This window comes from Patella vulgata, chromosome 2, assembly GCF_932274485.2.
Source record: "Patella vulgata chromosome 2, xgPatVulg1.2, whole genome shotgun sequence".
NCBI lineage: Eukaryota > Metazoa > Mollusca > Gastropoda > Patellidae > Patella > Patella vulgata.
In genome coordinates this window covers 76,376,634-76,400,100 of record NC_065880.2, presented here as the reverse complement: position 1 = coordinate 76,400,100, position 23,467 = coordinate 76,376,634, and the positions used below count along the sequence as shown (strand labels likewise).

The 23,467-nt window shown below is 38.6% G+C and overlaps 2 protein-coding genes and 1 long non-coding RNA gene across 8 annotated transcripts in view; 2 read left to right on the top strand and 1 right to left on the bottom strand.

The window, feature by feature from the left end:
* The window catches only part of LOC126810313 (cytochrome P450 2U1), a 33,620-nt gene extending 30,465 nt beyond the window's left edge, over positions 1-3,155 (top strand). For all 4 annotated transcript variants that reach the window (XM_050535307.2, XM_050535310.2, XM_050535309.2 and 1 more), the window contains 2 exons: positions 532-972; positions 2,204-3,155. In XM_050535307.2, the coding sequence (XP_050391264.1) occupies positions 532-972; positions 2,204-2,385 (623 nt within the window). In that variant the 3' untranslated portion in view covers positions 2,386-3,155. The remainder of the gene's footprint in view (positions 1-531; positions 973-2,203) is intronic.
* Positions 3,156-5,105: 1,950 nt separating this feature from the next.
* LOC126810314 (uncharacterized) lies at positions 5,106-9,509 on the bottom strand. The gene is made up of 5 exons (XR_007675173.2): positions 9,024-9,509; positions 8,398-8,656; positions 7,372-7,610; positions 6,226-6,383; positions 5,106-5,639 (listed from the first exon to the last, which is right to left on the bottom strand). It is a non-coding gene; the product is annotated as an uncharacterized LOC126810314 (long non-coding RNA).
* A 4,373-nt stretch (positions 9,510-13,882) lies between these two features.
* LOC126809781 (uncharacterized) overlaps positions 13,883-23,467 on the top strand; it is a 33,426-nt gene continuing 23,841 nt past the window's right edge. The window contains exons 1-6 of one of the 3 annotated variants that reach the window (XR_008785988.1): positions 13,883-14,145; positions 16,200-16,297; positions 16,957-17,310; positions 18,364-18,423; positions 20,182-20,265; positions 20,615-20,698. Coding sequence is in view for 2 of the 3 variants with exons in the window: in XM_050534551.2 (XP_050390508.2) it covers positions 16,249-16,297; positions 16,957-17,310; positions 18,364-18,423; positions 20,182-20,265; positions 20,615-20,698 (631 nt within the window). In the remaining variant the exon portion in view is untranslated. Of the gene's footprint in view, positions 14,146-16,199; positions 16,298-16,543; positions 16,664-16,956; positions 17,311-18,363; positions 18,424-20,181; positions 20,266-20,614; positions 20,699-23,467 lie in introns of those variants that run through there. The other 2 variants (XM_050534551.2, XM_056098645.1) reach the window with 2 other exon arrangements.

The following is a 23,467-nucleotide window of genomic DNA, read 5'->3' as shown; positions in this document are numbered from 1 at the left end:
ATTGAACCTGCAGGGCACTTTTGTTACCCAATCTTTTTAATACTTATATGTATATACACGTTATTTACAGTAGTCGGAGCAATACAAACATATTGCATTCCAGCTATTTGTGATGATCCTGTCCATGATAACTTTGCAGAGGCTTGGTTGGGATTTTGCAGATGACAAATATTATCATCGAATCTGTATATATTGTACAGCTTAATGAAATGATAAAACCTCTTTATTTTTTTCCGTTAATTACTCTAACTCCTTATTTAGGCAAACTGACGCCGCAGCTCGATCGCCAGATACCCGAAAGACATGGCAAGAAGGAAATTTCCATAACAATGCTCAAGATAATAGTGTCAATTCACTAAAATGAGCACTTAAATTCTTGTGCTGCGGTGTTAGCATAATCCTCGCAGTGTTCGGTGGTTGTTATGGATCTAATCAGGAGTCTCTCCGCTTATTATTTATACATGCAGTGTCACAAGGTTTATGTGAATCCAAATGAAGATTAATTTTACCATTAATTAAACTATTTTACAGATGATCAGTTAGTGAAAGTTATTGGTGATTTATTTGTGGGCGGAACAGAAACCACGGCTACAACTTTACGATGGGCTCTAATCTTTCTTGTACGACATCCTCACATACAGGAACTCATGTGCAAGGAAATGACTAACCACTTAGGTCAAGATCGATCTCCAGATATGGCGGTAAAACCAAAATTAATCTACACCAGATGCGTCATTTTAGAAATACAGAGAATGGCGGATATTGCTCCATTTTCAGTTCCTCATGCCACGTCAGAATCTACTGGTTTCAAAGATTATTTTATACCAAAAGGGACAATTGTTATACCCAATCTCCATTCCGTGCTCAAAGATCCGGAGATCTGGAAGGATCCAGAAGAATTCCGACCAGAACGATTCCTTGATTCCGATGGAAAAGTAAACAAACCAGACGAATTTATTCCTTTCTTTATAGGTAAGAAAATACAAGCTATGTAAATTAACTACACAGGAGTACCTATATGTCAGATTTATAATAATGCCCAACAATGACACATTAACAGTTCCGAAGCAATTCCATGCTTTCTGTATTGAAACTGTCTAATGCAGCATTTGTATCCAAGCAGTACCAATTTCCAATGTATGATCATGCGCAACAATGATAAATTAACAGTTCCCGAAGCATTCAGAACCACTATACAATTTAGGCTAACTGTATTTAGTTTTGAAGGACCACGTGATATTTAAACTTGCGCTGTTTGGTCAAACAAAAGAATTGTCCCAAGGCTACATACACTTCAATTTGTTTATGAGAAAGGGTTGAACATGTTGGCGCAATTATGTTAACTTTCATTCATAACAAGGTGTTTTAATACCGAACATTAACTATCCAAAGGGGTTCCCCCATTTCGGGGCATATGCACTTGACTGATGCTGGATGGGAAGTAGGGAGTACTTAAACCTAATCCACATGGGCGATTGGTTTTGTCATTGATGAAGCATTAATTATCAATTGTTAGGCAAATTGCTGTCAAAATCAAGGCGACGTGTGAAAGAGTACTAGCAGTTTGTTGGCGACAGTTCAGGAATTGTCGTCAACATTTTCAATGAATGGAAATAATGTACATCAAATGTTAAATTTGTTTAGTAATACTATACTACTCATTTAACTTTGTTATAAGACTTTTAATTTGAATAAATATTTTACAAAAAAAGGGGGGCGCGCTTTTTTGTCAGACCACATATGGTATTTTAGCATGCGCTGATTGGTCAACCAAAAGAATTGCCTCACAAGAGATTGTTTCCGGATTAAGGCACTACTGGCCCTACGGCATTTTGTGGGTTCACCCAGGAAACGAAAAATTTAATCAAAAAGAAGATTCAGAACCAATATTTTTGACAGCACTGTAATTACTATAAGATTACGGTAGCTAGATTAAATTACATCTTATTTTTGGCTGACCCTAAGGCAAGTGCCTTATTTGCCTAATGATTTATCCGGAACTGTTTTTCGATGCCACATGTTGGTTTCCGTCGCAATGACGCGCACAGGGCCGATTAAGAAATCGCCGGTGTGCATTAGGCTATATGAATACTTGAAGCATGCCTTTGTAGTACATGTATTTTGTTATTTTGTTAAAATTTGTATTCGTAAACCAAACCACAATCACTTCTTCGTATTTTAAACTTTTAAATTCTAATTTCAGGTAGAAGAGCTTGTTTGGGTAAAAATTTGGCCAAAATGGAACTTTATTTGTTTATCACAACCCTGGTGCAGAACTTTAAAATATGTCCACCAACAAGTGGCGAGTTGCCTCCCCTTAAAGGCAATCCTGGTTTAACTTACACCCCCCAGTCGTACAAAGTTCGTTTCATCCCCCGAAATTAAAAGGAAAAAAATTACCAAGAGATGAATATTCGACGCCATCTAGTAATGTGCTTTTTTGGTGTTCAGTCTGTCTGATGACAGTAATGCACTCTAGTAGCCCAGAACAACATAGAACAAACAGTTCATGGGTACGGCACAACTAAATATGCTAGCGACAGCCTCGAGGACACAGTCGAAGTCAAAATACGTCGAATTTCAGAATTATATTTTTAATACAAACTTTAAACAATATTCTGCTCACAAGAAAAGAATGGAACAAAGGTCAACTCTGTTAAACGTCATTATGTAAGATTTAGGTAAAGTGTAAGATGTGTTTGCTATAATAGGTGAAAACTAGATAATGGAAAATGAATATATCGAAAATCTCAGCCAAATTACTTCATTATGGGTGAACTTATAACTGTTTGTAGCAACGGTACTTGACAACCGAGACCCAGTCTCGATTACCCGTTTCATCGTTAATTTTTTAAATATCACATGGGTTCAATCAAATCCATTTAATTCTCGGTCACCCATGGTCTTGAGAGTTGATTGTTTGCTTGTCACGTTAATAAAAGTCTAAATAATAGTTTATATAACATTTGAAGTCAATAGAAACACCTACAATAGGAAGATTTGGCTCTTACATAAATATCTTTCATTTTAGCGTGTCTTAAAGGAGCTAAATCTCTTTTCTTTGGCAACTAGAAATGGACACAAATGGGTCGCAAGGCATTTAATAATGTAAAATGAATGTGCATGTACATGTATATAAACTGATTTACATTCAATGCTTCTGTTTTACTGTAATTTCTAATCAGTTATGTTCCGCGAAATATGCAAAGAGTCCAAATTTAATGGTAGTCTTTGGCGGCTGGTTACTCCAGTCTATATCGGCAGTATGCTCCTTTGGGATATGTTTCGCCTCGTTCATCGAGTCGCTTCATTATAAATGGCGTTCGAAAGCATGCTGGCACGCGATTTGTGTGCCAATTTTAAAATGTTCATTTTGTCTTAAATGTTGGATAACAACATCAGTGTTGATTTAAGACAGCGACTCGCTTCCCTTAATAAAATATTTAAGACACGGTGTTTTCTGTGTGGTGTCCATTGACATTGTCAGGTTGGAAATCTTTGTTATCCTAGTGAGAGAGGAATAAAATGAAATGAAATGGGATTTAACGTCCTATTTTGTCGTCGCCCCTGTCCGTCCGTCCGCCCACAATTGTTTGTGAACAGTCTACAGGTCACAATTTTTATCCGATTTCAATGAAACTTGAAATATAGGTTTATCACCCTAAGATCTCGGTTCCTTTCGATATTAGCATGTATCGGACTGTAACTTGATGGATTATGGCCCCTGATTGTACGAAAAATCACGTTTTAGCTTGTGGACCCTATAGAGGTCATAATTTTTTATCCGATTTAAAAAACGTATTATTATATCACCGTTACAACATAAGGACGGCTGAGTTCGAATTTCGTGAAAATCGGCTGAAAACTGACAGACAAAATGGCCGCCCTTCGTTCTCAAATAGCGTAATAATATGGTATATCAAGGTTGTGGATCCTATGGAGGTCACAATTTTTATCCGATTTTGTTGAAACTTGAAATGTAAGTTTATAACCCAAAGATCTTGGTTCCTTGCGATATTTGCGCATATCGAATTGTAATTTCCCGAATTATGGCCCTTGATTGAAGGAAAAATCACTTTTTTTTTTAGCTTGCTCTCTATCCATCTCTCGAAAATGTGGGCGTATCCTGCCTGGCAGCCGCTGGTTGAAGATTGGTGTTAAGCACAATTGGGGTACTTGTCAAAACTCCGTGCTTATATAATAAACCTGTGATTGTTTCCAATAAAAACTGTTTTCTGTTAATGTTATTTAAGTTGTAAGAATATAATTGACACAATGGATCGCTTTCAGATAAAACCTAACATTGTTTTAGGTTTCTTTAAGTTTCCATGTATAGTTAAACGGTATGAATGTGCACGAGTAATTGTTCTTCGGCATGTATATTAAGTGTTTTTGTGTATTTCATTGTCATATCGAAATAAAGTAGTTTACAAAATGCGACTGTATATTCGACGCATCATCACCGTCACCAATGAAATCATTGTGAATATTATCAAATTCAACCCCAATCAATAATTGTAAGTGGTCAGTGTAACCCATTTTAGACGGGCTTTCCCGTTAAGCTGCTTGGCAACCCCTGAACAAAACGTAAATTGAAACTGGTCGCAAATACAATCTAATTCGTATAATCAAATGAGGTTTAACGTCCTACTTTTCTGCACAACCCAGACGGGTACACCACTCTGCTTGAAATTACGTCGATCATGTGATTGTCCAAAATGGCGAATCGGCAGTTGGGGCAGACATTTTGAGATACTAGGCATTAGGCGACAATACGCCATGCGGTGTGCTATGAGAAAACTTTGCCCGGACATAGGGGTTTCTGACAACTCTTTATTACGTGCCCGCGACCAGGTCTGCTCGTCCCACCCGAACGACTAGTCACTGTATGTTGACCAAGCATCACTTCCTGCACTGCTAATAAGGGGAAACTGTCTCTGCTAACGGCGGGATCTAACCCGGATCAGCCTGGTTAATGAGCCAGCCCCTTGCTCACCGATATGGACTGACATATGTGGGCAAGGGCAATATCCAACCACATTAACAGATGGGTGTATTAAAACAACATACAGAAAGGCTGAATAATTTTAAATTCTTTAATTTATAACACAAATAATAACATTATTGATCTCAAAAAGCACAAATGATGCTCTTTGTCTAAATACATTATTTACATACAATAATAGCACTATATATGCACACCATTTTACATCATCTACATACGATAACATCTGGGGTGGGGGTGAGGGAACGTGGGGGTAAATAAAATATTGTTTATACAAGTAAATGAAGATTAAACATTTTTGTCCGTATTCCATACTCATGCAGTCTCGGTTCTTCATTAAACATCGCTTTTCAAAGCACGTCAGCGTCCGAGAGGAGATAGAGTTGCCTCCCTTTAAGTCTATACCTTAAAAGACGCGTGCTTCGCACACAATTATACTTTTCCTTGCTTATTGTGTAACGACAGAAAACCCACCATATCCTTTTATGTAAAACAGTCTGTTTCAAAAATATAGAATCATTGTGACGGATTTCCACGTGGTCTTACGTTCATCCACGGTGTAAGCTTTATCCTAAATCTTCAATGCTTCACTTCACACACTTGTAGTCTTTGGTCCTCCCATCATACCAACTAACTGAAAGTATAACATAAATAATTCTAAATTTACGTATGCAATGCATAAGAATTCTGTCTAACTATATATATATATATACATGTATATATGTACCCCTGTTGTCTACTGGCCAATCTGATAGAGTGAGTCACGGTGACTCAGGAAGTAAGACCAGGAGGTCTCGGGTTTGCTCCTAATGCTGGCTGAGGAACTCTCATGATAATCCTGTGCGGCTTCCACGTGTCAGCAGTGATGTACGGAGAGTCTGGTAAGTGCAGTGTCTGGTTGTTCGGATTGGGCGTAAACTGACGTCCCGTGTACACATAGGCGTGCACGTAAAATAACCCCCGACAGTTGGAATTCGGCGAACGAAGAGTAGGTAGGGGTACACGTCGTTGTCAGGCAACATTTTCCCTATAGCACACTTCATGGCGTATGTCCACCTTCACAAAAATTCTGATTGGTGCAGAAAAAAAGGTCGCTAAACTATATATCGTTTATCAATCGGAAGTTGACGTATAGCATGTTTTGACATGTTTTGTTTTTATTTATTCCAACCCCCTTTCATTTCATTTCCCACAATAAACCGACATTTCCAAAGTCTTACCTTAAACATGAGATCGTCAGCGGCCAGTCTTCCTCTGTAAAATTGTGACGACTGGACGATGGTGGCTATATTACCGTTATCCAGACAACGAAAACAGAAATCCCAACATGCCTTCTGAAGTTCTGGTATATTAAATTCATCTGCAGCACACATCAAACCTACAAAAAAAAGTATAATAAAATAATTAATAAAATAACTAGTGTGTTGACATTCGTCTGTAGTAGATGATAATTGTTGACATCATATCTTTGTAAATACTAAATGCAGGGAACCGCGGTGGCTCAGTGAATAAGTCGCAGACTCGCTGACCAGAAGGTCTCGAATTTGCTTCCGGTTTTGGAATAGAAAGTTCATCTGTTCTTTCCGGCGAAGCCTCTCCTTGCTACACTCGGCAAACCTCGGCAGATTCCGGTACCCTACATCTAACCTCGGCTGTATGATAGTAATTGATATGTACCTACGCCCATACATTTGCGATGCGGCTACCGGTTTACTTTAACAGGAAAACGTGCCGCTTTTACAAAAAAGTCCCAAAAAGGCGTCTTTTGTCGAGTGTATATAACTAAACGAGCAGAGATATTGTCTCAAGGCTGCTGGTTTGATATAATTCCCTGGTAATTCCCCAAACCCAATGCCAAACTTGACGTTTGTTGATATAATACACTCTACACAGAAATCTCCATGGGCGCAGCCATTTTTCATCCGGGACCTTTAAAATAGTTCCAATATGGCGGAATTCGTCATACAGCCGAGATTAGATGAATAGAATCTGTCGAGGTTTGCCGAGTGCTCCTTGCTAGTGGCGCAGGACGGAGGGCCTAACAGGAAACAGTGTCTTGTCGGTTGGGTCGGACAAAAAACATGTAAACAGCAGTTGGAATTCGATATAAGAGTAGTCTAGTCCTTAGCGCCGCTGTCCAGGCACGATTTCCATCATATCGCACTGTATGACTTACGCACGTCTTCATTAGCCCAATTGGTGCGGATAAGTAGGGCGTTAAACTATGGAAGCCTATTGCGGTAATTTCATAATCTCGCACTCTCGCTCCCTCGACTTCTCGCCCTCGATTTCTTGTGGCGAGAAGTCGAGATTATGTCATATGGACGCAGTCAAACCCTATTTAATTTCACTTCTGTAATACTTACCTACAACTGTGTCTGGTGTAACAGAAACTTGACCAAGATGTAAAAACGATATCAATCTGCTGAAAACATTAAAATCGTAATCCTTTATCACCACAGTTAGTTTCTTCTCAATATCCTGGTGGGATTTTCGGGACTTCTTTTTAAATTTGAGAAATCGGGATGTTTTGGATCTTTTCGTCGATTCAGCGGTCTCTTGCGATTCAATCTCGTCCTTCTTCATCAACATGTCGTAAAATATTCTAGGAAAAAGATCAATTAAATATCAACACAACTATTCAACGAAGAACACTTTAAGCATACTGCACGCAGCGATCCTTCTACGTCATACTTCGAGAGTATGTTCTCAGGCGGAGCTAGCTGTAGACAGGCAGCCTAAGTTTGGGATGCACTTTAAATTAACCGTCGGTACAAAGTTTCTTAAATGGATGCCGTTATCTTTGTTATTTATCTCCCTTTAATAAGACGCTTAGAAGTGAACAAATACGCAAACAAAATGTGATCCAATTATTCAATTAAATCCAAAGGAACAAGAAGCCAGATCAGTTCACATATACCAATAGTCGACATCGATAAATCAATGTAAATCTCAAATGGCCATATAACTTAAAGGAGCTAAATCGCTAATATTTGGGACCTAGAAATTGACAGATATGACCAGGGTCGCAAGGTATACAAAAATGTAATATGAATGTAAACAAACTGATTTACACTCAATTCTTTTCCGTTTTACTCTCTAATTTCAAATCAGTTATGTTCGACGAAATACACCAGAAGTCTCAACCGAATGGCATTCTCTAACGTCTGGTTATTCCAGTCTACACCGATGCACATGCTCTCCAGATAAGAATATGGCGTCATGGTTTGGCATAACTTGTGGAATATGTCAAGCCTCGTTCTTCGAGTCCCTTATTACAAATGGCGTTGCCACGCATTATGGTACACGATTCGTGTACCAATGGTAAAATGTTTATTTTGGGGTTGTGGCTGGGGGTGGGGGTATATTATGTAGTAAAAAAAAGTAATCACCTGTTCCTTGAAGCAAGTACGGCTTTTAGTCCTCGTATTATGGACTCATCCTCTCCCACCATAAAAACAACATCACATAATGATGGCATTGATAGTATGTACTCCATTGTATTAGTTATAGGCTTGGTGTTTTCAAAAATCATCATATCCGCCATATCATCGGAGTTAAAAGCTTCTTCATCTTCGGACTCGATTTCGGAATCACTCCAATTTCCAACACTTAAAACTGCCGAGTCATAACCTGATGATGTCACAGAATCTATAAACACAACAAAAATGAAATAACATGGGGTTTAAAGACACATTTTTTTAAATCTGCCAAAGTTTCTTTTACGTAAACAAAGCCAAGAACATGGGTGGGCCACATTTTTTCGTCCCATTTGAAAGACTAGACGCTTTCGCCGTGGATAGAAGATTTGCGGCAAAATTAAAATTGTCGATTTCTTTGGGTGTTTTAAACGTTGTGTAGGATGACAATCTGTCCTCGTTGAAAGCATTAGGCCCAAACTCAATATTTCAAAACAAATACTATTAAAGGCAAATATTTTACGATCTTGAAACGTGAACCCTACTTTTAATTTAAATGAGCATAAAAGTTACCAATTTTCACCAAGTTTTAAAATTACCTTCAGAATCAGAATAATCAAATTTTTCACATTTGGATAACAAAGGTGACATCGAAGAAAATCCGTCCATTTTTTAATTTACGGTAAAATGATAAAATCCAGTAATTATGGTGGCTTTTCTCGACTGTTTGCTGACAAAAAGCGGCACAATCTTTCTATTACTACAATTACTAGATGTAAATACAGCAAATGATGACATAAAATTCCGCAACCGGGTTTAAATACCACTTGAAATATTGGTAGAAGAGACAGACAACTTGGCTGTGACTGTTCACGCGAAGTAATATGATGACAGATCAGTCAGTCGACTGGCAAGGTTTAATCAAGACTGACAGCTAGACTTCACATTAGAGATAACACCTTGTATGGAAGCGGACGTTATATCTCACACAGACCAAGCTGACACGCTTCAAATCACCTGATCACTTTTCTTTCAACATATTAATGATCAATTAATCACGCGACCATTTCTAATTGTTAATTACTCTCATAATTACTACTCTGATAGTCACTGTCATCCAGTCAGTGAAAGTGAATCTCCATAGCGCGGAGGTCTGTAAGGCTGGATGACAGAGACCACAACCCTAATTATCAATTTCCCCTTTAATGGTTTCAAGTAGTGTAAACTATTTGTTTTAACACATCTAGATGTATTATAAGTCTGAATCCACAAACTCATACAATTACAAATAAATTTGTATTCACATAACTGTCCAGAAGAGTAATAGTTAATTGAAAGCCAATATCTGTATTTGTAACTATAAGGAACCCGAACACAATCAATTAAACGACGCTTAAAGAAACGGCATCGCGGTTTAACACACACTGCAAGTACATATGTATGTTAAGACTGAACAGGGGCTGATCCAGAGGGGGAGAGCCCCCACCCTCCCCTGGACTCTCCCCCACCCTCCCTGCTCAGCTACATAAAAGAATTATAAAACAACATTTTTATGAGAAAAGTGCCACGGTCGTGTGCTTTATCCTTTATCATCAGACGGTGGGATGGGTTGGGCATTCATTCAAAGAGCGAGATAATAATATAGACATAATTATGTGATATCACAATTAAACATACATTATGCAAGAGCTAAATATGCCTATTGCAGGTCTTTCTTTAGGCTTGAAATGTTTTCTAAATTATTAATTAGACATTATTTAACTGATCCAGGCCATAATCAACTGTCAATGGTTTCGGATTTCTCCGATATTTAAAAGATTAGAATGGTTCAGGTTCAGCCATATTTTAATTTAATTTAAAAATAGAGGAGCGAGACTTAGCTTTGAACAACCAGTACGGTGGTTGCAATTATTGCACACGTCTTGTCAAACCCTCAAAGGCTAATATCTTCGCTCGCAATAGAGTAATTGGAATGTGATTTTCAATTTATTCATTTTACATTATCTATTTTTGAAATATTATAGCAGGAATGGTTAGCTCTTTATCTAAATCTTACATAATGTATCTTTAATGCTTTGCCTCAATGAAATAGAATCACTGTGTGATCCTATTAATTCAAAATAAAAATTGACGTCAAACGGGGTGTTGGATTTCTCTCTTTACAAAACTCAGTGTGTATGTTTGCCTGAGGAATTTGGAGACGATATCATATCATACATTGTCAACTGGCAAATTTTCTTAACAGGAACCTGGCAAACCCCCTCCTGCAAAAATTCCTGGATCCGCCCCTGCTGACGTGTATAGATGATACTTATGAATTTTTTTTTTTTCAAATTTGAGTGGCAGAGTGCTCTAACAGGGTCTATTTTAAGGAAATGTTCTCGGAGCACACCCTTCTGGCAACGTTAATTCCAGGGGCGTAAATGTGGGGGGGGGGGGGGTGTATAAAATAGTATAAATTAGTATAAAATAACCTTGTCGACTTATCATGTTTGAAAAAAATGTTTTTCACCCCATGGCAAAAAAATAGTCGGTCTAAAAAAAAGTGCTCACCGCAGTCGGTCTCAGACTAAATGAATTAATGGGGTGTTTTCTGACCATCAGAATTCTGCAAAATCTCTCCCCAAAGTCCAGGGCATTTCAGAGACCAAGTAAGCTCCCCATTGAGGTAAAGTGCCCTCAGGCCCAGTCCTCAAAAATTAAAAGCTCAGTTACATATCGGCGCTCAATTCCATTATGCCATCATTCTTCAACTCCTTCTCTGTCTTATACTATCTCATCACTATAATATTCACAGTTACAGTGAATCGCCCAGTTAGTAGTACCACTAGTGAGTGAGTCGTGGGTCAAAAGGCTGTAGAATTGTTAGTTCTACTCTCACAAAACAGGCGACATTGACAGATAGGCCTCATTTCTTATCCTCTCGTTAACGAGGATTTGGATCTATTTGCCATGACATTGACTAAAATTGTCAGGCACAGTCCCAAAAATTAAAAGCTCGGTTACACATCTGAAATTTTTTCGCGCCTGCGGCGCTCGATTCCATTATGACATCATTATTCCACTCCTCTGTTGTCTTACACTGTCTCAGCACTATCGTATTCACGGTTATTCTGAACTGCCTAGTTATGTTAGTAGTAGGCCTACCACTGGCACTGGTGTGTGGGTCGTGGGGCGTCAGAATATACAAAAGTTCTGTCAACTCTTGCAAAACAGGCGGAATTGACAGAGGCAGATCTCGAGATTTTGTCTAATTGACTCAGATTTCTGGTCCTCTCGTCCACAAGAATTTCTCCCAGCAATGACCTCAAATGCCAAGATAGTAACTCAATTTTTCAAAATTTTCTCAGGTTGCTCAGTGTTATAGGCACAATCATATATGACATAAACTTAAATATAACTGCTTTCCAGCGAGACAACGATCGGCAAACAACTATATAATTATACAATACCATCTATGTTCTACCGGGACGCTTAATGTTATAGCCAGTATTTTGTTGAAATTCATTGTAGGGTGGGATTGTGGCTGGGGTGGCGCCCTAGATTTGGACCCCCCCCCCCCCTATCTTGATCCGCTACTGCACATGGCCCCTACAAAACTCGCACCTGTGGTGCTCGGCTCCATAGGGTTGTAACGTCCAGTCGACACAAACTGGATAATTTCGGGACTAAACATATTGTTCAATTTTATTTCAATAATTCGCCTCTGCATACGGATCTGGAGCAATGGGAAGAAGAATCCCACGAGGTTGGCTATGATTATATTATGAGATAAATTGTAAATAGATGAATCATGGTTGTTTAGTAGAGTTGAGTTTCCTGTCACAATCCATAGTTCATGTTGGTATAGATAGTGTGTGTGTGTACAGACTTAATTCCGGTTTCAATTTAGCTCATCTTCGGTACCCAAGGAGAGAGCTGGTGACTCAGAAATGAAATGAAATGAAATGGGGTTTAACGTCCTACTGTTCTGCTCCTAAACTGGGCTAATACGCCATACAGTGTGTACGAGGGAAGCGGCGCTACGGACTACTCTTATATCGAATTCCAACTGCCAAGGGATCTTTTACGTGCACGCCAATATGTACACGGGACCTCGGTTTTTCGTCCCATCCGAACGGCTAGACAGCTGTCCTTGTCAGTCCCTCCGTCCTGCATCACTGACAAGGGGAAACCACGCCGGAAAATCTGGATGAACTTTCTCGGCCAATGCAGGGATCGCTGGTGACAGAGAGAGAGAGAGAGATAGAGAGGGGGGAGATGGGATTTAACGTCCACTTGACACAGACTAGATCATTTCGGGACTAACATATGGTTTGACTTTATTTCAATAATTCGCTTGCGCGTAGGGGTCTTTAGCAGTGGGAGGAAACCGGAGGACCCGGAGAAAACCCACGAGGTTGGACAGGCGACCCTACTCCTTGTCACGTACAACCGGGGATTCGAAACCACGCCAGTTGACTCAATGACAGACCTTATGATACAGCACGCACGTGCTAGCCATTCGGCCATCCAACCCCTCAGAGAGCTGGTGAAGTAAAGAAAAAACCCACTCTGATCACGCGTTGTTAACCGACCCAATTACACTGCAAATATTTCATATCCAGATCAGGTTTGACACTTAACCGATATCAGAACTACTTATGCATAAAATAGTTCTTAATATTAGCCACAAATGAACTGAGGTTTAACGTCCTACTTTTCTGCACCAACCAGTAATGGCGGGCACACCTCACGCATTGTGCTTTGAGCGAAAATATATATTTCACGAACGTTTAGAATTCCAACTGTCAAGGGTGTCTTTACGTGCACACCAATATATACACAGGACCTCGGTTTTCGTCTCATCCAAACGACTAGGATTGCCTGGCAAGGAACAACAGCGTTTAATCGTTTGTATAGGACGAAAAACCGAGGTCCCGTGTACACGTTGGCTTACACGTAAAAGAACCCCTGACAATTAGAATTTGAAATAAGTGTTAATTGCGGCTACCCTTTTTCCTGGGGGTGTAGCGAGCGGCCACAACTGGGTTATATAGGAAGAACCAAAATACCATCAATCTTTAAGACGCCATCTTTAATCTCGATCTCCTAGTGCATAATTATCAAGCAACCCAAATCATAGATACAAAGTGTCTGGTTAATCGAATATAAACATGCGTCATCGACATGACCTTGGCATTGAATAAGTAAAGAGGTTCTAAAGGATCCGAATTAGTAATATATAAGTAAATTATAACAATGCGTAAAACAGTGGAATAACATAAGATATTGGCGTAAAAGGGGGAAAATGGAATATGCAAATATTCCTACTCGACATAAGGGTATAACGCAGTGCCGCGGCTTGTACGAACTAATCATTAGTCGACACCAGTACAACTCCAAGTTTGTCAGATTCGTTTGTTGGATTTTGTAAGTGGGACCATTTCTTCTCGGACCCACAGTGCTTGGGGTGTATTATACAGTATTGTGTGAAAAAAAAATGGGGGCTTAACGTCCTACTTTTCTGGGTCGACCAGGATAATGAAAACGGACAATATTGTGTAAATTACCAAACCATGGTGTTCGAAGATGATGAGCTGCACACGGATGTATAATATGCAAATTAATCCGATTATAATTTTAACCACGAAAAGACAGTTCCGTATATTTTAGATATAACTGAATATTTATTGGTTTTATCGACTTCAACTTGTACACACAGACATCTGGAATCTTATTGTAAGTATTAACATTATTCTAGTAAATCATTTAGTTGTCAATAATGTAATTTATTCACAGTTTCTCAGTGTAACATCAATTGTAAACATAACCCATATTTAATAAATGATAGTAAACACAGTCATGTCAGTGATGTGGTCGGCTTGTATCCACCCCCTCCCCTCACCTACTTTTACCCCACTCACCTAACTAAACTTGGGTTGTTTAAACTTCTACCTCCCCTCCGCCTTGGATTGTTTAATCACCTACCCAGTCTTCCACCGTAGACCCTTTAAACTTCTAGCGCCCCCTCCATCTTGGACTGTTTAAACTTCTACCTCCTCCTCCTCAACCTCCACCTTGGACTGTTTAAACTTCTACCTCCTCCTCCTCACCTTGGACTGTTTAAACTTCTACCTCCTCCTCTTCAACCTCCACCTTGGACTGTTTAAACTTCTACCTCCTCCTCCTCAACCTCCACCTTGGACTGTTTAAACTTCTACCTCCTCCTCCTCACCTTGGACTGTTTAAACTTCTACCTCCTCCTCTTCAACCTCCACCTTGGACTGTTTAAACTTCTACCTCCTCCTCTTCAACCTCCACCTTGGACTGTTTAAACTTCTACCTCCTCCTCTTCAACCTCCACCTTGGACTGTTTAAACTTCTACCTCCTCCTCCTCACCTTGGACTGTTTAAACTTCTACCTCCCCCTCCACTCTGGACTGTTTAAACTTCAACCTCCTCCTCCACATTGAACTGTTTAAACTCCCCCCCCCCCCTGAACTGTTTAAACTTCTACCTCCTCCTCCACCTTGAACTGTTTAAATTTTTACCCCTTCCACCTCCACCCTGAACTGTTTAAACTTCTACCTCCTCCACCACCTTGAACTGTTTAAACTTCTACCTCTCCTTCATCTCGGACTGTTTAAACTTCTACCTCCTCTTCAACTTTGACCTGTTTAAACTTCTACCTCCTCCTCCTCCTTGGACTGTTTAAACTTCTACCCCCTCCCCCCCCCCCCACCCACTGTTTCAAAGTTGTGAGATTCTAACTTGTTATGGATACAGAAACTAAAAAGGTGGTTGAATTGTTACAACTGAACTAGGCGTGATTTCACCAGGGCGTGGTGGTGACCATTGATTTTACATGAGAAAACGGATCCTGTGGGGGCACAAAACCTAATTTCAATCAATATCGCTATGTTGTCTAAGGACTTTGATCGTCATTTGAGGGCTTTGAATGCCTTGCCAAATACAATATTGTTTAAAATGAAGGTTTAAAAGGAACATCAGTCCAATAATGGTCCGGTTTTCAATATTTACAAACATATGAAAATTTATCAGCATTCCACTTCCACTGCAGACTCTTGTTCATGTCAATTGAGGAAGTTGGATCTTTAAAGATAGCCCACTTCCGTTCAGTCGGCCTGTTGACTAGGATATGATAAATTGAAAATTTATTAACATACCGATTTCAATGGAGAATACTACCAAAAGCATTCAGCGCCAACTATGATTTTCGCACAAATCTTTTGATAGCCCTCTTTTTTAATCCACGCTACGTGGCTAAGTGAATAAGACGCTGGCTCGCTAGCCTGGAGATCGCGGGTTCGCTCCCGGTGTTGGCGGAGAAAGTTCGTCGTGATTTTCAGGCGTGGTTACCCCTCGCCAGTGGTGCAGGACATGCCAAGGACAGATGTCTAGTCGCTCAAAAGTTGCGAAAAACCGAGGTCCTGTGTATACATCGGCGTGAACGTAAAAGATCCTTTGACAGTTGGAATTTGATATAAGAGTAGGCCGTAGCACCGCTGTCCGAACAATATTTCCCTCAAAGCAATCAGTATGGCGTATGTCCGTCTTTATTTGCCCAGTCGGAATATAACAGTGGGGCGCAAAACCCCATTTCATTTCATTTGTTTAATTCAACTGAATCAAAGCTCAGGTGATAAAAATGATGCTGAAATTAAAGCTGAGGGATATCGCTAACTGAAGGTTCAATACCGGTTTGATTTTTATGCAAAAATAAAAACAACTGATATTGTGCTGTTATTAATTTTTGCTATTATTGTTTTCAGATCGCACATCTTGCTGTCATTAAATTTGGTGATATTTTGTATCTTAAATATGATCCGACGTTTCTTGTTATTGCTGTTTTATTTCACAGCTCCGGCAGGTAAATTTATTTTGGTGTTTTGATGACCTTTTTGAGATCTATAGGCAGACATATTTCCACGTATCAAAATATGCTAAATACACGCTTAGGGGTCAGGTGTGTAGAGGCCGCTGATTTTGTTTACACCAGGAACAAGATTAATTTTGGGGCGCAACAACCCAATATTTATACCCTTGTGTGCATTTGTTGCATATCTGATCCTCAGTATTTGCTGGACATTATGATTCTGATTATAGCACTGATTCTCAACCAGTGTGCCGCGAGATCTCCCTATGTGTGCCACGAAATTTTGAACAGCACACTAAGAAAATTTCTCACTAAAGAAGACAACTATTTGACTGATGAAATTTGAAATAATGCAATAAAGTAAGTTCATAGCTGTGTTTGTAATTTGTCTTTACTTAGCTTGAGTCATTCTATGTGCACACAGAGAACTATATATTTTACTTTAGAAATAGATCCTCTCAATAAAAGTTATGACCGCTTTAGTCATAAACTCAAGTGGTGCGCAGAAACTCGAAACCCATGGCACAAAACGCGTAATTGGGTCCTCTTCGCTTTGCCCGTGTTACGCGTAATTACTACTATTCATTTACATAGTTCCAAAAGTAAAATAATAAGTAAAATGAATAGACATGTCCCTTTTTCATCTATTGCAGCATCGTTAATTAGCCGTGCTTGTCACTCAACTATGGTTAATACAGACTCTCCATGTACAATCCATCAACTAAACTGTACAGAAACCCAGGTTATTGCTATAACCAATGCTAGTTATGGTTATAAACAAAGCTGCCAGGATAACAACGGAGTTTCGAATTGTAGAACCGCTGGCTGCTGTAAGGAGGAGCCAGGGGACTGTTTTTTACCTTTTACAGACAATATCAAGTTAAATTTAACACATATATGTGCCAATAGCAGTACATGTAAATACAGGGGTGTTCGGAGTTTTAATAATTGCAGCAATATAAATGTTAATGCATATAGTAAAATTGAATACACCTGTAATGAAAAAGGTAGGTTTATAAACATCATACATTATCAGAACCTATAATACGTGAGTATGCTTACTCATTATGGACCACGGGGGGAGGGGTGGTCTAGTGGTTAACACGTACGCTTCAAATCATTAGATCTGTCATTGTGTCAAGAGGCGTGGTTTCCCACACTTGAACCTGAAAAGGAGTTGGGTCGCTTGTCCAACCTCGTGAGTTTTGTTTGGGTTCTCCGGTTTCATCCCTCAGCGAATTATTGAAAATAATGAGAGAGAGAGAGAGAGAGAGAGAGAGAGAGAGAGAGAGGGGGGGGATGGGTTTAACGTCCACCCACTCGACACAAACTAGGTCATTTCGGGACTATGACATGGTTCAATTTTATTTCAGTAATTCGCTTGCGCGTAGGGATCTTTAGCAGTGGGAGGAAACCGGAGAACCCTTAATAAAAGCCACGAGGTTGAACAGGCGACACTACTCCTTGTCACGTTCAACCGGGGAATCGAAACCACGTCAGTTGACTCAATAACAGACCTTATGATACAGCGCGCACGTGCTACCCCCCCCCCCCCCTTGAAAGTAACCTAGTTTGTGTCTAGTGGGTGTCAATCTCTTAGGTTTCATCCCACAGCCAACTATTAAAAATAACGAATCATATGTTAATCCCGAAACCTTTTGGTTAGGGAGTCAGGTAATGGCTGACAGGTAAGCTCGTGGGTCCCTAAAGAAGCTAATGTTTCACGTGGTTTTGGGGCCCGTAATTAGTCCTGGACTTAAGTCGTTTTGGATGAATTGTGCATAAATTTGTGCATAAACTAGAAATACAAAAGGTTTCACAAGAGAGAATCTGATACACCCTTCTAGAGCGGGGCCCCCAATGGACACAGGCTCCATTTCTACAGTCACCCTCATCGAGAGACACACCCTACACCGAGGACACTTTTAGCATGGAACCCTCTCCACGCGGTCATACGCAACGAGTCACCGTGGCTCTCGATATATAGAACTTATACCGATTGTTGTTAATGTGAATCAAATACATCTAACGATATATTATCTTTATTATTGTTTTCTAAGAAACCACAACAGAGAAGATTACTGGTACCATGACAACTCAAGGTAGTGCGGACAAAACAGGTCTGTTTGAAATTACATACATCATCATATCACCACCATGATTATTGTTGTCCTATTCTTAGTCAATATCATCGTTGTTTACAACATTCCCGTGCATAGCACCATCGTTTACATCATCATCGTTAATAGCATCATCGTTTACATCAACGTCGTTTACATCTTCATCGTTATAATCATCATCTTTTACATCATCATCGTTTACAGCAACATCGTTGTTAAATCTGAACTCCGGTTACAAAACTAAGCGATCGCCATGTTTCTTCTACAAATTGAAAACAAGTATGGCGGTCGTTTAGGGCGTTACCTTGTTTTATTTAATTATTTCTGTAGTCTTGTAATCGGAGTTCAGCTTTAACGTCATTGAACATCACATACTGTCTGCTATTTATATGTTTATGCCGATATTGTCATGGTGAACCATCATCATTGTTATCATCATCATCATCATCATCATCACTGATTGGCTATTATATTCATACTAGTATATGCCGGTTGTTGTTATGTCCAAACATCATCATCGCTAAAATTGTCATTGTCATTATTATCATCATTGTTAACACAGTCATATTCATTATCACCATCATTACCATCATCGTCGTTATCGTCATAGATTACAACATCATCGCTGTGTTGTGTTTAATTGCGCCTCGCAATACAACAATATTCAAAGTTTCTTCATTGCCACATATTTTAATAACAACAATAGTATCCCAAAATATTGTTGACTAGTATTCACCACCACAGCTTACAGCATCATCATCACTGTCCACTGTTATCGTCAACACCATCATTATCCTTTTATTATCACCACCACCCTTGCTTACCATCATCATCGTTAAAGCGAGAATTTCATATTTTCTAAGAGAGTCAAAACATAATTATTTCTATGTCTTTTGCTCAATAGGTTGACAACTCACTATTATACGATCATAGGTGTCATTCTCACACTTAAAACTCATTTACACCGGAAATAATTACCCCAATTACCTCCCTTGTTTTTCTATTCCCCACCACGGAATAGCTATCTTCAAACTTAAATATAACTTAAAAATATGAAATTGTAACTTTAAAATGCATGCAAAATTTGTTAGCTATGATATAGGGCTGTTGTAAGTAACTTAAGCCGCTGATTGATATTTTAGGAATTTTAAGCTTGGATTTGGGGGATTTTTAATCCCTTGCAAACAACAATATTGTAAACGTTGATCTCTTAAAGGAATAGCAGTTCAATTCCTTTCGGGATCGGCAACGATATGGAGAAGATATTGTTCTGCTTTAACCGGTATTCAGTTTGATATTAAAATGGTTAATTTGCGGTTTGTGTAATGCATTAGTTCGTTCTTTTTCTGTTTCATGAGGGGCATGATTCAGAGTAGGCTGAAGACCTCTCGGGACCTTAAGCACGGATAAAATTGTGGTGTCTCATATAATAATAATGCAATAGAACATACGATATGAAACAAAACTTTGGGCCAACTTGTGGTAGGTCGGGATTTGTACCAACTGCTCTAAGTACGTGCTCGACAATCCCTAGTTGACAAGGCTATTCACATTTGCATTTTGTCGTTTTGTTTATTTTAAGTTTTGTCAGACAGTCTAATTGTATGTTTTAGTCTTCGCTAGATGATAAACTCAATTTTATAGCATTCCACTATGCAAGATATATGTAATACATGTAGTTTTAAAATTATGAATATACTTGATCGAGGCCATACACATAGTGATTCCAACGGTATTCATAACTTCCTTATTTTTAAGAAACAACAACAACGCAGATTCCAGTGACAGCTCAGGGTACAGCGCCGACTAAAGATAACCAAAGCCGTAACACAGCTCAGACTGGTAGGGTCAAATTATCTTTCTTTAAAGGACAATGTTGGCGTCAGCCAATATTACATATTTGAGAGACCGGGTTAAACACATTCCAAATAATAATTTTAACACAGATATCTTTGCAGTCAGTTTTTTTTACGTATAGTTTGCTCCGAACAGATATCCTCTCACGCTAACAACTTTTCTACTGCTAGTCTTCACCAACCCTCTCCGAGCAGCACAGTAGGACGATAAACTCAATTTCAAGGCATTTCACTATACAAGATATAAAATGTAGTTCTAAAAATATGAATATACTTTATATAAGCCATACACATAATGATTTCAGTGATATTCATATAACATCCTTGCTTTTAAGGAACAAAAACAACGCAGATTCCAGCGACAGCTCTGGGTACAGCGCCGACTAATGATAACCAAAGCCGTAACACAGCTCAGACTGGTAGGGTCAAAATCTTTTTCTTTAAAGGACAACATTGGCGTCAGCCAATACTTCATAAGCGATGTACCTGGTTAAACACATTCCAAACATAATTTTAACACAGATACACTGAAAAAAAACTTGTGTTGAAACAACACAAGTAAGGTGTCTCTATTTAACACAAACTTGGGTTGAAACAACACAAAACTTGTGTTAAATGTTGAAACAACACAAACTTGTGTGAAAATCTACACAATACTTGTGTTGAAATTTTTGAAACTTGTGTTGAAATTTCTGAAACTTGTGTTAAAATTTCTGAAACTTGTGTGGTTTCATACAAACTTGTGTATAACCATCCACAAAAACTTGTGTTGTGTTTTTCCCCAATTTATATACAGTATAGCAACCTTTTTATGTAGGACCCATCTCTTTGCTCTGTTAGACCTGTAAAGTTTGATAAAAGAAGGAAACAAAATATTTTTTTGTTTTTGTAAGATTATTATTTATTCATAAAATCATAGGAAAAAGTAAATTAATACATCAAAACTAAATAGATATTTGAAATGTTAACAGAAAAACAGAGAATTCTAATACTAATTATATTGTGTTATATATAATGACCCCCCCCCCCCCACACACACACACACACACACAAACACCCCACTTTACCCATCACAAAATATAACATAGCTATTTAAATTGTTCTTAACCCCACACACTTTACCTATCACAAAATATAAAATAGCTATATAAATTGTTCTTTACCCCAAAACAAGAACTGAGAATAAGAAGATATGTACACAGTATCCCTACCCCATACTCCAAAATATATAATTCAAATAATATCTAAATTTAATAACATCCAAACCAAGCACTAAGATTAATTATGCACTAAATTGAAACAATTTCTGAAAAGTGCTACAAAATCACACTACAAGTGATTTGTGAGACATATAGAAATAACTAATATACACAGAAAACTAACAAAAGAAAAATGCACTATTTTGCAGGAGTAATAAAATGATGTAAAACCTTTTCCTCATTAAAAAAACCCCAAACAAAATGAATATTTTGTAAATAAAAGAAGCAAAGCATCAAGATTACAGGATTGAAATAAAAAAATATCATATGTACAAAAAACTTATATACAATCACAATTCATAAGCCACAGTGGTTCAGTGAGTATAAGGTGTTGGCCGAGAAATTTCAACTGGATTTTCTGGCATAGTTCCCACTTGTCAGTAGTGTTGGATATGGCAAGGGATAATTGGGTACAAGCCCGGAATCGAAAGAGAGAGAGAGAGAAATGGGGTTTAACGTCCACTTGACACAAACTAGGTCATTTCGGGATTAACATATGGTTTAATTTTATTTAAATAATTCGTTGCGCATGGGGGTCTTTAGCAGTGGGAGGAAACCGGAGGTCCTGGAGAAAACCCACAAGATTGGACAGGCAACCCTACTCCTTGTCATGTACAACCGGGGATTCGAAACCACGCCAGTTGACTCAATGACAGGCCGTATGATACCGCACGCACGTGCTTACCATTCGGCCATCCACCACCCCCTCCCCCATTCCCGGAATCGAAACCATCCCCACTGCGTTCACTTAGAAGAACCCTTGACAATTGAATTATTTGACTCAATGACAGACTTCCTGATCAAATGTGTGCGTGTTAATCATTGCCCCCCCCTCCCGGGTTCCCGTTAAAGAACCCTTGACAGTTGCAATATTTTATATAAGAGTAGGGTGTAGGGCAGAATCACTCTAAGAACACAGAAAAAAAGGATATTAAACCCTATTTCATTTCATAAGCAAGGAAAAGTCAACTTAATGTAGGTCAAGGTTTTTTGTAATTCTGGGTATATTTGATCTACATTTGGTTTCTAGACTATGCCTATTAAATACTTTATGATTTCTGACCAAATTCTAAGTGATTTATATGTCACTTTACTTGCTATATTATACATACATTTCTGAAGAGAATTAAAATCTAATTGTGTTTTGGAAGAAAAGTTAACATTAATAACAAAAAATAAATATTTAAAAATTGGGTCAAATGCATTCTTTCCCAGAAGTATAAAATAAATTGATGCTTGGGTTTTCTTGTTGTTATCATACAGCAAATACTCTTTCAATGGTGTTCCAGCCTAAAAAATAAAAAGTAGGCAATAAGAATACTTTCTATGGTTCACAACGTTTAAATAAACAATTTATTTTGCCACATCGAGACCGAGTCTCTATTTGGTTTCAACTTTGCGTAATGCTTATTGTGTCTTGTCCAGTTACAGACCCAGGCAGATTATTATGCTCAAATCAAATGAGTTAGAAGTCAGAAAAAAGTCTTGAGATTTGGGACTGAAGTCTCATAATAGGTCAACTATTCACCCTTTCATACATGTATTGTCTGCAAATCCAGATTCCCTACTACATCATGGCAGCACCTATTTACTTGGCAATGTCTAATTATTTTTGGACCCATTCTTATTTTATTTCCATTGACAACAAATTGGATATTACCCTTTAAAATCTATTGAAATCTATTTGAAAGTAAAATACTGTCCATCATTATTTTACTGCTATTTACTGTAAAAATACACATACATGTAGGGCCTATCGCAACTTGAAGAAAATCAATGGATGTGATTGGCAAAAATCAAGCATGCCAAGTACTTGAAACAGCAGAGTCCTAGGCATTGCCCCAAGAAGAATAACTAGATTACCAAGCAAGTGTATAGAAGTACTTCCTGATTAAAAATACAAATATATATGTTACTTACATTTTGCGT